At 67.3% G+C, this 13,291-nt stretch overlaps 3 protein-coding genes across 3 annotated transcripts; all 3 read right to left on the bottom strand.

Moving 5' to 3' along the window:
- Positions 1-1,044: 1,044 nt before the first annotated feature.
- On the bottom strand, positions 1,045-4,213 carry MNEG_8257 (Ankyrin repeat domain-containing protein 2; the record flags this gene model as incomplete). The annotated part of the gene is made up of 8 exons (XM_014043272.1): positions 1,045-1,141; positions 1,540-1,637; positions 1,761-1,886; positions 2,067-2,203; positions 2,814-3,036; positions 3,333-3,434; positions 3,665-3,918; positions 4,195-4,213. The coding sequence occupies 8 exons, from the start codon at positions 4,211-4,213 to the stop codon at positions 1,045-1,047; spliced, it is 1,056 nt and encodes a 351-aa protein (XP_013898726.1).
- Positions 4,214-6,626: 2,413 nt separating this feature from the next.
- Positions 6,627-10,141, bottom strand: MNEG_8256 (hypothetical protein; the record flags this gene model as incomplete). Its single annotated transcript, XM_014043271.1, has 7 exons — positions 6,627-6,893; positions 7,144-7,227; positions 7,525-7,596; positions 7,916-8,947; positions 9,208-9,309; positions 9,600-9,734; positions 9,977-10,141. The coding sequence occupies 7 exons, from the start codon at positions 10,139-10,141 to the stop codon at positions 6,627-6,629; spliced, it is 1,857 nt and encodes a 618-aa protein (XP_013898725.1).
- Positions 10,142-11,688: 1,547 nt separating this feature from the next.
- Positions 11,689-13,003, bottom strand: MNEG_8255 (hypothetical protein; the record flags this gene model as incomplete). The annotated part of the gene is made up of 4 exons (XM_014043270.1): positions 11,689-12,037; positions 12,360-12,417; positions 12,632-12,643; positions 12,925-13,003. 4 exons carry the CDS (start codon positions 13,001-13,003, stop codon positions 11,689-11,691), a joined length of 498 nt encoding a protein of 165 aa, XP_013898724.1.
- Between the last annotated feature and the right edge of the window lie 288 nt (positions 13,004-13,291).

Below are 13,291 nucleotides of genomic sequence, written 5' to 3'. Positions count from 1 at the left end.
GGGCCGCGCGGCGCGTGAGCGTGCGCAGTGCTGCTGGCAGCGCTGTCCATTCACGTGCTCATGCTGACGTTTGTAAACGCGCCGTGTCTGTGCGGTCTGCGGCTCTGTTCGTTTTGTCCACAGAGCGGGCTAGTTGACAGCACAGGCCCGAGGTCCGAGGGCAGGGAGCTGGTTGAGCCACTGGCAGTTTTCAGCATGCTGGCAGGCTGTGACCCCGGGCTGAGGGGCAGATAGGAAGCCGAACAGGCATATGGCTCATCAGCCACCTGGTCAACTCAGGGGCGGGGCACCATCAAGGCACCTGCTCACATGACCCGCCAAAAGACGGGACAGTAGTTAAAGGGAGGGGGGGAGCGCTGCCATCCCCGCGAGTCGCAACAGCTGGGCCGGTCTGCATATTGTTTCTGGCGCAGCGGTGATTTCGCCATGCAAGGCAGCAAATGTTTCTGGCTGCCACAGCAAGCTGACCCGCAGCCCATCATCGCGCGGGGCGGCTGAGGCAGGTGCTTCGTCCTTGCCGCCGGCTGTGACTTGGTGTGGAGGCGACCTTCCGGCAGACGCCGCCGTTGCCCGCGCTTTCATTGCGGGTGTGAGGGGCCCGTGCTGGCTGCACGCAGCAGCCCGCGCTTAGGAGAGGACGGCAGGCAGCGGCGCTGTAGCTGCGCGCGATCTGAGGATTCCGTATATTCGGGGATTACGTGATCTGGGGATTACAGTGCTGGTGGAGGGCGGCGCTGTCGCCCCTCGCTCCCTAGGAAGAGGAAGAGGCAGGTTACGGTCCATCGACATCGGAAAATCAGAGACGCACGGCACGCACGAGAGATGAAATCAGCGCAGGCGCGCGCAAAACACACAATGGCACGCGCAGGGCCCAAACCCACACGCCGCGCGGCGCGGCCGCCGGCGCCCGCCCAAGAGGCCGGCACGCCCTCGCTCCCTCCACCCCCAGCCGCCCGCGGCACACAATTAGCCGCGGTCGACGTGGAGGTCAACGCCGGCCCTGCCCCTTCAGCTGCCGCGCGCTTCCAGGTCTCAGATCGAGATCTACTGCAGCAGCTCCACGACCTCTGTGTGCTCGTTGAGCTGCGCCACCTCGAGGGCCGTCTTGTCGTCCTCGTTCTTGGCCGCCTTGTCAGCGCCGCTGGGGGCGTGTGTGTGTGTGTGTGTGTGTGTGTGTGTGTGCGTGCGTGTGTGTGTGCGTGTGCGAGCGCGGGAGTGAGCAGGGCGCGCGAGAGCTCGTGTTGAGGGCGTGCGTGCGGGCGTGCACGCGGGGATGGTGCGCCCGCACACGCGCGCGGTGACCCCGAGGGAAGCGCGCCCTCCCGGCAGCGCCGAGGGGCACGCAGCACAGCGCCCGATGCGCTTCCCGTGCAAAGCCCCTCTCCGCCCCGTCTGTCCCAAACCCGCAAGCCCATGCGCGCGCGCGGGGGCACACACAGAGACACCATACACACACACACACACACACACACACACACACACACACACACGCGCACCCCACGTCCGCATGCGCCCCTCCTCTCCCCCCCACCCCCCCACCTGTCCAGCAGCAGCCTGACGCTCTCGGCCTGGCCGTAGCCGGCCGCGTAGTGCAGGGCCGTGTTCTTGTTGTTGTCCAGCAGGTCAACAGACGCACCCTGGGGGTTAGTTGTTTTTTTTGAGGGGGGACGGGCGGGAACGGGGCGCGTCAGGTAAAGCCGGGAGCAATGCATTCTGTGGGTGGGCCGCGGACGGCGGCTTCGCTTTCCGCCATCCGCGACCCACCCAGAAAATGCAATGAGGCAGGGGGAGGCAGCGGTGCGGCCGCCGGGGCCCGCGGCCGGCGCCGGCCCCGCGGTGAAGCGCGGCGCTGAAGCGGCACGTGACCCGCCGGCGACGCCGCCGGCCTGCAGGTTGCGCGCGTGCGCGCACTCACATGCACACACACGTACACAATCTCACATACACCACCCGAAGACAGTCTTGACTGGCCCCCATGCACTCAAACCCCTTGAAGCCCACGCCTCACACTCTTCAGCCCCAACGCTGCACAACGCTGCGCGACGCTGCGCCGCTCGTGCGCGCACCTTCTCGATCAGCTGCTTGGCGCAGTCCAGCTCGCCGTAGCCCGCGGCAAAGTGCAGGGCGGTGCGGCCCTCCTCGTCCTGCTCGTCCACGTTGACGCCCTCCTCAGCCAGCAGCTCCTTCAGCTTGGCAGCATCACCTGGGGATGCGGGTGTGTGCCAGTGTGTGTGTGTATGCGTGTGTGTATATGTGTGTATATGCATAGGAATGTGCGTGCGTGCGTCCATGTGTGTGTGGTGTGTTTATGTGGGGGGGAAAAGGGTGGGGTAAGTGGGCACGTGTGCCTAGTGTTGAAAGTCAAGTGATACAGGGTCAGGCCTGGACAGCTGGCCCCCGGCCCAAGCCATACGGCGACTGGTGGCCCGGCGTGAGCCACCGTGGTTGGGGTGATTAAGGCGCTTGATGGCGGTGACTGGTGTGCGTGCAGCCAACGACACGGCCGGCGGCTTCGCTGGGCTACGGTGTGCTACACAGGAGCGCGGCCTTCACACCATGCCAAAACACAGGCTGGCGGCCGTGGCGGTTATCACACCCTGCTGCCGTCAGGCCCCACGCCGCTGCGCAACGCAGCGCCCTTCCGCGTCGCACATCGGCAGCGCGCGGCGCCCTCTGGCCAGCGCAAGCGGCGAGCGCCTGCAACAACCCCCATTGGGCGACTGCGCTCCCCGGCTCTTGCCCTGCACCAACCACCTCGCCGACAGCTCTGAGGCACAGCCATCCTCTCCCCTCGCCCAAAAACCACGACTCACCCTCGCTGGCCGCGCTGTGCAGGTTGGGCACCTCCTCCCCCTCCGCCTCGTCCCCCTCCTCCCCCTCCTCGCCGCCGCCACCGCCCGCGCCGCCCGGCATGAGCGCCTCGAAGTCGAAGACGTCCCCCATGGCGCCGCCAAGCTTCGACAGCACCGCGGGGTCGTTCCAGTACTTCATCATCGCCGCGGGGCCGGCCTTCTCCAGCTCCTCAAAGATGCCGCCCTTTGGGTTGGTCGGGGAAGGAAGGTGAGGAAGAGACGTTCAGGGCGGGGTGCGCGGGCGGCAAAGCCGGGCGCGCGGGGGGCCGCGGACAACTGCTGTTTCAGAGCCCTCCTCGGGTTGCGCACGCCCGGTAGCAACAGCAAGGCAGCCGGGCGCGCGGGGGCGCACGCCCACACGAGCAGGAGCCCGGGGCCCGGCAGGCGGGGCGCCCGCTGCCGGGCCCCGACCAACCACCAAACCCTACCAACCGCACCCGACCACCACGCCCGAACGCCAACCCCCTGTCTCCCCCCCACCATCTCGGGGTCGTCCTTGAGTGACTTCATGGCCGACTCCACCTTGTTCTTGTACTCCGGGTCCTGCATGGCCGCCATCATCTTGCTCATATTGGGGTCGGACTGACCCAGTGAGCAGGGGCGCGGAGGGGGAGGGGAGGGGGTTGCAGGAAAGGGCGGGTCAGCGAAGGCGCCGGCTTCTGGAGGCGGCCGACGTGGCCGGCCAGAGAGGCCGCTGCACCACACACTGCGCCCCCTGGTCCGCAGTTCTCTGCCGCCGGCGCCGGCGCCAAAGCTGCCCCACGCAGAGCCCGACCTCCCTCCCCTCCACCCCCGGGGGCCCGCGGGCGCACCGAGATAATGGCCTGGCCGAGCTGCTCGGCCATCTGCATGAATGCCGGGTTGCTGAACATGCCGCTCATAGCCTGCATGTACTTTGACGGGTCAAATTGGCTGGGGTCGGGCATGCCGGGCATGCCGGGCATGCCGGGGATGCCCGGCATGCCGCCCGCGCCCGCGCCCGCGCCCGCCGCCGCGCCCTCCGGGCCGACGAGCCCGGCCATGCTCTCTTGCAGCTGCGAGGTGAGGCCCTGGAAGGCGGGGTCGCCTGGGGCGGGGAAGGGGGCGAGAGAGTGGGACGCGGGTGGGGGGCTCGCGGGTGGGGCGGCTTGGGCCGCAAGGATCCAGTTGAGGCGGGGCGCGGCGAGGTCCGTGCATGGGCGTGCAGCGCTGGTCGCGCGGCGAGGGCGGACGGTGCGCGGCAAACAGCAGTGCTAGCTGCGGTGGTCGTTCGGGCTGGCTGTGTGGTGCGGAAGACGAGAGCCCTGGCCCCAGGCCAGAATGCAACAGGTCGGGCCAAGGCTGTCACTGCAACGTCACCCACCAGCAATTTTCTCGGCCATCTCCTTGATCTTGGGATCCTGCAGTCACAACAAGATAAATGCGGTGCGATGCACGGGGAGTGTCAAGGCGCATGCATGCACCGCCGGAGCCGCGCGCCGCCCACCAGCATGTGTCGGGAGCGGGTGCAGGTTGCGCTCATTGCGCACAGCGTCGTGGCGTCATTCAATGGATTCTGCATCTATGCAACGCATTCATGCGACGGGTGATAAGAACAACTGCGTGCATGCAGTGCGGAAGGTGCGAGACGCCAATCGTGGATGCTCCTTGTGCCCGCTGTACGCCGGGACGCCCGCGATGCAGAATGGATTCTGGATACCGCTCACAGAGAGGGCCTGCTGCAGGGCCGAGAAATCGAAGGCACCACCGCCTGGGAACGCCATCTTCCTTAGCTGTCAGAGATCACCCGGACGATAGCGTGACCGTGAGAAGCAACAGCGATTCAAAGAAGGAGCTCTATCACTGAACGTATCCACAGGTCGCACGCGCACCAACTTGAGGTGCCTCGCGGCCGCCGCCGCCCAGCTTCGGCTGGGCTCCCACGCCCTGTCACTTTCGTGCTGGGCGCGATCTTATGCGACCGAGCTTTGGACCGGAGGGGGTTGATGGGTTGTGTCACTCCACTGCGGCAAGTTCCATGCAACCACATGCTTTGCGACGGATGCCGCTGCGTGTCTTCCCCCCTCTCATGTCCGTGTCATGGGCCCAGGCCGCTACGTCCATCCCATGCGATTGCGATGCGTTGGCCGACCGCGTGCCGACCCCCATGAGTGGGCACACAAAACATCGCAGGCAACAAGTGGTGCGCATCTGCGCTGACATGTGCGCGTCATCACCATGGGGCGATCACCACCGCCCACCCTCAGAGTGGCAGCTGCGTTGATGTCGAGTACACTGCATTTCCTGCCTTGAGCGCCGGGATTCGGGATGAAGCCTGTGCAGAGGCAGGCCTGGCACTCGCCCCATCACCCCAGCCCGCCAGTTTTCAATCCTAAGCAGTCCATCAGCCAGCAATCCAAACACTTTCAATGCGCCCATTCGCACCCGAAGACCAAGCGAGATCGGCTCCCCCGGGAAGCACCGCTGCGCCTGCAATCCAGCGGCCTGCCAACGTCCTGGGAGCGGCCGCGCGTCCCATGCACCACACCTGCCTTCCAGCGCCCCCCTCCTGTGCCCGCGGGGCCGGCCACGCCAGGCGTCCCGATGCGTATCATTGAACTTGGTCCCTCGCAGCGCTCTGCAAGGGGCGCGTGCGCCCCAACTGGCGAGGCCAGCACCTGCACCGGGCCCTCCAGCGGCCCTCGATTCCAAAGCCACCGCTTGAGCGGTTGCACCCAAGCCGCGCGTGGTCAGCTGCGCCCTCAATCTCCAGTCAAGCTCTCACTTCTGGCCTGATGCAGCTGAGTGATTAAGGGATGCTGTTCACGTCTCTCTAGTACATGAGCCGACCACCTGTGTATCCTAGCTATAAGGCAAAAACAGACTCCTGCAGAAGCGAGCTTGTGGTCATGCGTGCCGTACAAAGTCAACAGCTGCCCTGATGCACCAGCAACGTAGACAGACACTAGGCATGGGGCCCACTGGTGCCGCGTGCACCCTCCCTGACAGATGTCCAAGGGTAACGTCAGTCACGTGCCTCGGGCAGCGTACAGCAGCAGCTGCTTCAGCGCTCCCGACCCGCTGCGCCCGCCGATCGGACAGCTAAAATGCCATTTACATGGTTATTAGAGACAACACACGACGTCACGCAACGATTGGCAGCGCCAAAAAGACCCTGCCTGCACACACTTAGCCCCAAACCTCCGCACGGGACGCGCTCAGCCGCTTCAACAGTCAAGCTACGCACCTCAAATCAAAGGGGCGGGCAGCACGCTGAGTGCTGTGCGTGCCGTAGGACGGGTACTGTATACGTTGTCGCTTTCTCGAGCAGCCGCCACCCTGCAAACGGCCATGTGTGTAACCCATGGCGCGCACGAAATCACTCGCCTGCAAGCTCCCGGGGCAGCCCAAGGCACCGAAGGAGGACACGCGCGTACAGAATCAAGGCCGGTCAGGGCTGGGCACCCTGCCCGGTATCACACTCACGCGCGCACAACAACGCCGTCGCGGCGGCGGCGTCGCAAGGTCCTACATTGCTGTGCTGCTTTTTAGTGCGCTAGTGTCTGCAGGCGACAACGCCCCGCCGGCCACAGCCGAAAGGCTGCGAGACACCGGCACGCAGGTCAATTCTGATTGGCAACGGCGGGCAAAGCGGAGAAATTGCGGTTCACGGCTTGCCCAACCGCGCTGTTGCGGGTGGTACACAGCGCAGCAACGCCTCGACAAGTCCACTGGGCCGCTGGCGCCTGAGCGGCCGCGCGTGATGTCATCTGAGAGATGCAGGGGGCCGGCGGGGCAACAACCGCCCGCCGGCGCTCACAGCAGCAGCGCCGCGAGCGCGGCGGCGAGCACCACGGCCGACGCGGCGGCGCCGGCGCGGCCGCCGGCCGCCGACTGCGCGCTGCCGGTGGAGCTGGGGCCGAGGATGTTTGGCCCAGTGGTGTTGTCGGCGGTGCTGGTCCCGGGTGCGGCACCCAAGCTGGAGTAATCGCCGTTGATGATGGCGACGAGGTTGGCGGGGCTGAGGGTGATGGACTGGCCGGCGTTGAGGCAGTCGCCGATTGCCACGTTGTTCTGGCACTCCTGTGGCAGACGATGAGACGAGGGGCGACGGCCCGGCGATGAGAGGTGAGTAAGGGTTGAAGCTGGTGTGGCTGGGAGGGCATCCAGGGGCCTGCATGGCTTTGAGCAGACACAAGCGGACCTGGCAGCGGCGGGACCGCCTGTGGCGGCAGCGAGACGGTTGCGCAGGCGGCGAATGTCAGACAGCCACCCCCTGCTCTGGAAATTTTCCCTCCAAACCACCGGGCTCGCAGCGCCTGCGCGGCCGCACCTGAGCGGCGGATCCAGTGCTGTCGCCGCCGAGGGCGCTGAGCAGCGCGGCGTACGGCGCGGGGGGCGCGATGGAGGGCAGGACCTGCGGGTGTTGTGGTGGGGGCGGGGGCGGGGGGCGGTGAGGCACACAGGGGAGTGACAGGTGAGCGAAGCCGTTGAGATCTTGTGGCTTCGCTGAGGACTGCACTGCAAAGGATCATGACCATCACCGCATGCCGGTACTGCATGCTGTGAGCCAGTTCGCCTGCTCAAGCAAACAACAGCATGCATTTTAGCCAACAATCCCTCACAGACACGGTTGAACACACATACACACACACACACACACACACACACACACACACACACACACGAGAGCACCCACACACACACGACCCACCTCGAAAGCGTTAGTGCAGTTGCCCCAGACCTCTTGGTCGTATCGCTGGTACTTGTCCAGCAGGTCAGAGCGCTGCGGGGTGACAGGGGGTGACAGGGGGTGGCAGGGTGCGCGGGTGCAGGTGCAGACTGTTGCACACGGCATGGTTGCGCATGTTTTCGTCGGCAAAGAGTGCGTCGGCTCCCCGCCGTTGCGGGCTCCCGGCGTGGATGATGGATGGTAATCAGCCCGCGGCCGACCGACGCCCCCGAGCTCGCTGGCGGGGACGTGTGGCGCCGGCCGCCCGTCGGCCAGTTCGCGCGGCGGCAGCCCCCCGCGGAGGTCGGCGGCTGCAGCCGCGCCGCCGCACGAAGCGTCGCTCGCCACAACCCAGTGCCGCGTGCCGCCGCACCTGCGTGGTGTCGAGGGCCGCCAGGTCAGCGGCCAGGCACACCCCCACCGACGCCGTCGGCAGGTACCCCGAGCCTGAGCTTGCGGGCGCCGCCGGCAGGAACCCGCCGCCGCCGCTGCCCGCGGCGCCGGACGAGCCGTCGGACGGCGTGGCGGCGGAGGAGTCGGAGGGCGCGGCGGCGGACGTGTCAACAAGCGTGGGGTCGGTCCCGGATGAGGAGACGTCGCCGGAATCCGAAGAGCCGTCGCCGGTCGAGTCTGTTCCGTCCCCGGGGGCCGCGGGCGTGTCGCCCTGCGCTCCCGCGTCGGTGAGCGTGGTCGACGCGTCGCCGGGCGCGGCGGACGCGGACGCGTCGGCGGGGGCGGGGGAGGCGGCGGACGGGTCCTGCAGGAGCCGCCTCAGCCGCAGGGGGCTGGCCGCGGGCTGCGCCGCACCGGGGTCGGCCGCGGGCGTGGATGCCGGCTGGGCAGTGCCGGACGCAGGGGCCTGCTGGGCGGTGCCGGACGAAGGGGCGGCCTGGGCGGTGCCGGACGCGGGCGCCTGCTGGGTCGTGTCGTAAACGGGCGCCGTGGCGCCGCCGCCCGCAGCGGGACCCGCGGACGCGGGCTGCGCCGCGCCGGTGTCGGCGCCCGCGCCGCCCACATCGGTCGTGGGGAAACCGTACCCCGCCGGTGCCTGCTGGGAGGTGTCACTCGTGGGCGCCTGCTGGGTGGCGTCACCCGCGGGCGCCTGCTGCGTGGTGTCACTCGTGGGCGCCTGCTGTGTGGCGTCACTCGTCGGCGCCTGCTGGGAGGTGTCACTTGAGGGCGCCTGCTGCGTGGCGTCACCTGTCGCCGCGCCGCCCGACGAGGTGCCGTCGGCGGGTGAGAGCTGGGTGGCGGCGGTGGAGGGGCCGCCGGCGGCTGCGGCCAGCCCTGTGTCTGTCGCGTTTGCGGTGCTGTTGGTGTCTGAGTACGCGGACGGCGCGGCGGCCGAGGGCGCCGCGACCCAGGTACAATTGCCGGCGTTGGCGCAGGTGTCGTTGTCGGTGGCCTGCAAAGGGGGGCGGCCGCGAAACGTGTGGCGCGGGTCAGAGAGCGGCGGCGCCAACGCGGGGAGGTGGATGCGTAAGCGTGGTCGGGAGTTTGCGGTGCGGGTCAGGTGGTGGCGCGCCGGGGGCGGTTGGCCAGGCGGGGATGCAAGACTGTGGTGACTGTCGTGTGCACTGATGCCCCGAGGGGCCATTCTTGCGGGTCGCCCTGCCACCTCAGCAGCGGCCTGGGGGCCCGGCGGCCGGCGCCGTCCCAGCGCACCGGCGTACACGGCAGCTGCTGGGCGGCGAGAGACCCCGGGCAGGCGGCGGCGGCCTGGGCGGCGCCGAGCAGCGTGCCAGTTGCCAGCCTGCAGCTCGGGCTCTGAGGGAGCAGAGGAGTTGGATGTGGGGCCAGCAAACTGATGAGAGCACGAAGAAAGGAGCGGCTCACTGCAGTGCCAAGTGGGAAGCGGTGGCGGAGCGCCTCATGCAAAGTCTCATGCGTTAGCTGAAGCATCGGGGCTGGCAGCCCAGGCGGGACCATCTGCAGCGGCTGCAAAGCCGTCCAGGCGCCAGGCTGGCAGCGCATGCGCGCGTTGTGTGCGTCCGCGCGTTGTGTGCGTCCGCCGAGAGGCTCTGTCCTCCCGGCTTCCCTGCCTAGGTCGCACCCACCGAATCGGGGTTCCAGGAGCAGTTAGCATTGGTCTGGGCGCCGCAATCTGCGTCGCTGGCCATGAGGCTGCACAGCGCGTCGGCCGCCAGCGAGCGCAGCAGCGACAGCGACAGGTTCTGGCCCGGGGCAGGGGCCTGGGAGCGCGGCGGGCAGTTGTGAGGCCGCGGGACGGGGAGGTGTGCGGCGGTTTGAGGGGGACGGGGGAGGATTGTGGGCTGCTGGGGGCGAGCCAAGGCCGGCCGTGCGTTCCATCCGGCTGCCCGCGAGCGATGCAGCTGCAGCGCGGGCCGCCTCGGAAACTAGGCCGCGGGGCGCGGCCCGGTTGCGGTGAGTCGGTGCCGACAGGGCCGGGCGAGCGCCGCCGGCGCCCGCTCACCGTCACGTTTGAGATGATGAAGGCCGGGGAGACGTCGCATTTTTGGGCGGAGCCGTCATATGCGCACTGGGATGCGGATGAAGGCGCGTCCGCCGTCGTGTTCTGGGCGCGCGCCCCTGCTGCCAAGGCCAGCAGGAGCAGGGCTCCCGCAACGGAGGTCCTCATAATTACTATTATGCAATCTGCGTGCGCGAAACCGAGAAATAAGCGCGTGTGGAGGTCGCTCACTGATGGCTGATCTGTTGGCAGCTCACCCGTGGCGTGACACGCGTCCGTCGGTCGCGTTGAGAGGGCTAAAGATAGCGGGTGACACAGCGTGCTTGCAGCTAAATCAACGGCCCCGATCGCAACCCACCCGCGGGAAAGCGATGCTCACCAACTCGGCAAGTATACGACGGCCAATCACGGTGAATACTATGCTTGTCACGACCTCTGCAAAGCGACAGCCAGCGACTGGTACCGCGTCAAGGACGTCGTGCGTACCAGGTGCGTATTCAGCGAGAGTCGCGCGTTCAAACCCGCCCAGCTCACGGGATACTCGGCTCAATGTAAATGGATAATGATGCTCTTACGCACTCCGTACGCCTCATGTAGGTGCTGCAATCGATGCAGCACAGAGTTCGGGCAGGTGGGCGGCACTTGCGCCCGGAGGAAAGGGAGCTGGCCATTGGGCGCTCCGCATGGGGTGGAAGGTCACACCATCGGCAGAGCCTGCACGACAGCCCTCATGTTAACGCTTTATCACGCCGCATGCCCGTAACCCTCGAGTTTACACTGTGCTCAGCCCCCTAGGGCAGTGAATGATGAGTCACGAGCCAGTGGGTTGACCTCTCATGAGCACGCATGGGCGCACACAGGGGTGCGGGTGCAGTAGCATCCCATGGGCCCATGGGCCACTTACACTGTATGTCAAGGAATCACCGACCGCTCGTATTCCATTTGTTACATGTCGGAATGCGACAGGCGCTCGCTGCTCTCTGTCATGGCGATCTGCGAGCGCAAGGGGGCGCGCCTGGGTGCGGCATGCAGCGCAGCCGGACGAGAGCAGCAGCGGCCGCCGGGGATGGTATTGGCGGCAGCAACAGCAGCGGCACAGGGCCAGCTATGCCTGTAAGGGATGGCAATGCCACAAGCTTGCCTCGGAGCAGGAATCTACCAGGAAAGAGCTGCAAATCAGGAACAGTTGACAGTACAAGAACATGAGGATGCGACGGAACAATATGTGTCCTGTGCTCAAAAATCGGGGCGCCAGGAGCGTGTGCGCAAACCGGTGCCCGAGAGTGTGCGCGGCCTCCATTCGCACTGGCTTGCAGCGTGCAGCGACGCAGGGCCGGGGTCGGCCTCCGGCTGGCGGCGGCTGGGAGGTGATACGTGCCACAAGGGCTATCGGGGTGTGTGCCCTGGCGTCGCGGTGCGCGACGACAACTTATTCCAAACGGCAGTATCTACAAGCGTCCCTGAAATTGCAATCCTCTTTTCGTGTATAGTGGGATCAGCCGGGCCAGAGGCGCGGCGAACGGTGTGTGTGTGCGGGGGAAGAATGCATCACAAGGGGCTCTTGAGCCGCGGCGCGCACCGGCGGGGCCCCGGCCGGCCACGGGCGCGAGGGGCGGCGCCGCGCCCGTGGGGACTTGAAGAGGCTGCCCGAAGCGGGGTAACGGGAGGGCGGCGCCGCCGCGCGCGGAAGCTGCGCGGCGCGGGCAGCAGACGCCTCACCCGTCGCCCCCGCCGAGGCCGCCGCTGCTCGTGGCCGCGCTCGCCGCCGTGCTCGCGCCCGACGACGCCGACCCCAGCCGCGCCGCCGCCGCGCGCTGCTGCGCCTCGCGCCGGCGCCCCTTGATGCCGCCGATGATGCCCCTCAGCCGCCCCGCGACGTCGGCCATCGTCGGCCGCCGCGCGGGCGCCTGGTCCCAGCACTCGCGGGCCAGGGAGATGACGGCGGCGACCTCTGGCAGCGGCGGCGCGACGTCCTCGGCGGCGGGCATGTCGAGGCGGTTGCCGGCGGTGACCTCGTTGATTATGAGGTACAGGGGCACCACGCTGCCGCCCTCGGCCTCGTTCCTGGGATCATGGTTTTGTTGGAGGGGGGCAGGTGGAGAGGGGTGGGTGCAGGAGAGGTTGAGGGTGGGGGAGGGTGAGGTTGTCGGTGCCCCTGGGGAGGACGGTTCTACGGTACACTTGGGTCTTGGTTTTGGGTGTGTGTATGTGTGTGTGTGTGTGTGCATGTGGGCATGCATGCGTGTGTGTGTGTGTGTGTGTGTGTGTGTGTGTGTGCGCGTGTTGTTGTGTTTGTGTGTGTGTGTGTGTTGTTTGGTGTGTTTGGGTGGGAACGTTTGTGTGCGTGGGTTTGCGCGCGTGTGTGTGCTGTCCTGGAGGCGCCCACCTCCACGGCTGCTTGAGTGTGATGAGCTCCCACAGCACCACCCCAAATGAGAAGACGTCTGCGGTCGAGGGGGGCAGGGCGGTGGGAGTGGTGTGTCGGAGGTTGACATGTTCCAGGGTTTCGAGGTCGTAGTGTCCGCGCTCACGCACAACAGGCGCCGAAGCGCCATGAATTTCAAAGTCAGCAGCCACACGCGCGCACGCGAGCGCGAAGCGCAGGGGAGGGCGGCGGCGGCGGCGGCGGCGGCCGGGCGAGACGTTTCTGATACGCACCGGCCTCCTTGCCTGCGGCGCAGGGGGTAAGGTTGGGGGGCAGGGAACGAGGGGGTCGGGTCCAGGAGCAAAGATGAATGCAGGTTATGGCTGCGGGCCGGCGCAGAAACAACAGGGTTGAATGCAGTCCTCGCAAGCATAGGCAGCGGCCCGCCCGCAGCGGGCCATAACCCGAACAAGCGCTCCTGCCGCCGTCAGCCAGGGGGCCAGCGGCGGCCTCAAGCCCCAAAGGCTGGGCAAAATGGGCTGGCCTGGTCGCGCTGTCATGATGACATCATGGCTCCTGCTCTCACCATAGGCCTGGCCCGCCAGCATCTCGGGGCTGGCCCAGCCCTGGTGGGATATGATGGGAGGGGTGACGAGCGGGGCCATGTTTGTTTGCACACACGCGGCACAGCACGCCCGCCGTGTATGACATCAGACAGCAGCATTATGGTGGTTGGCAGGCACGCACCGGCCGGCGGACGCAACACGCGCTCGCCCGCGGCGCTGGCCCGCGCGCCGCGCAGTTTCTTCCCGGCTCGCCCGCGCCCTCCGTCGAAGCGCGCGGCGCCTTCGCGCCCCCCAAAAGACCCATGTACAGCAGCGCACCGGGCTGTTGGGGTTGCCGCTGTTGGCGAGCTGGACGTCGTCCGCCACCACGCGCGACAGATTGAAGTC

This window comes from Monoraphidium neglectum, assembly GCF_000611645.1.
Source record: "Monoraphidium neglectum strain SAG 48.87 unplaced genomic scaffold scaffold01548, whole genome shotgun sequence".
NCBI lineage: Eukaryota > Viridiplantae > Chlorophyta > Chlorophyceae > Sphaeropleales > Selenastraceae > Monoraphidium > Monoraphidium neglectum.
This window is presented reverse-complemented; position numbering and strand designations above follow the sequence as displayed.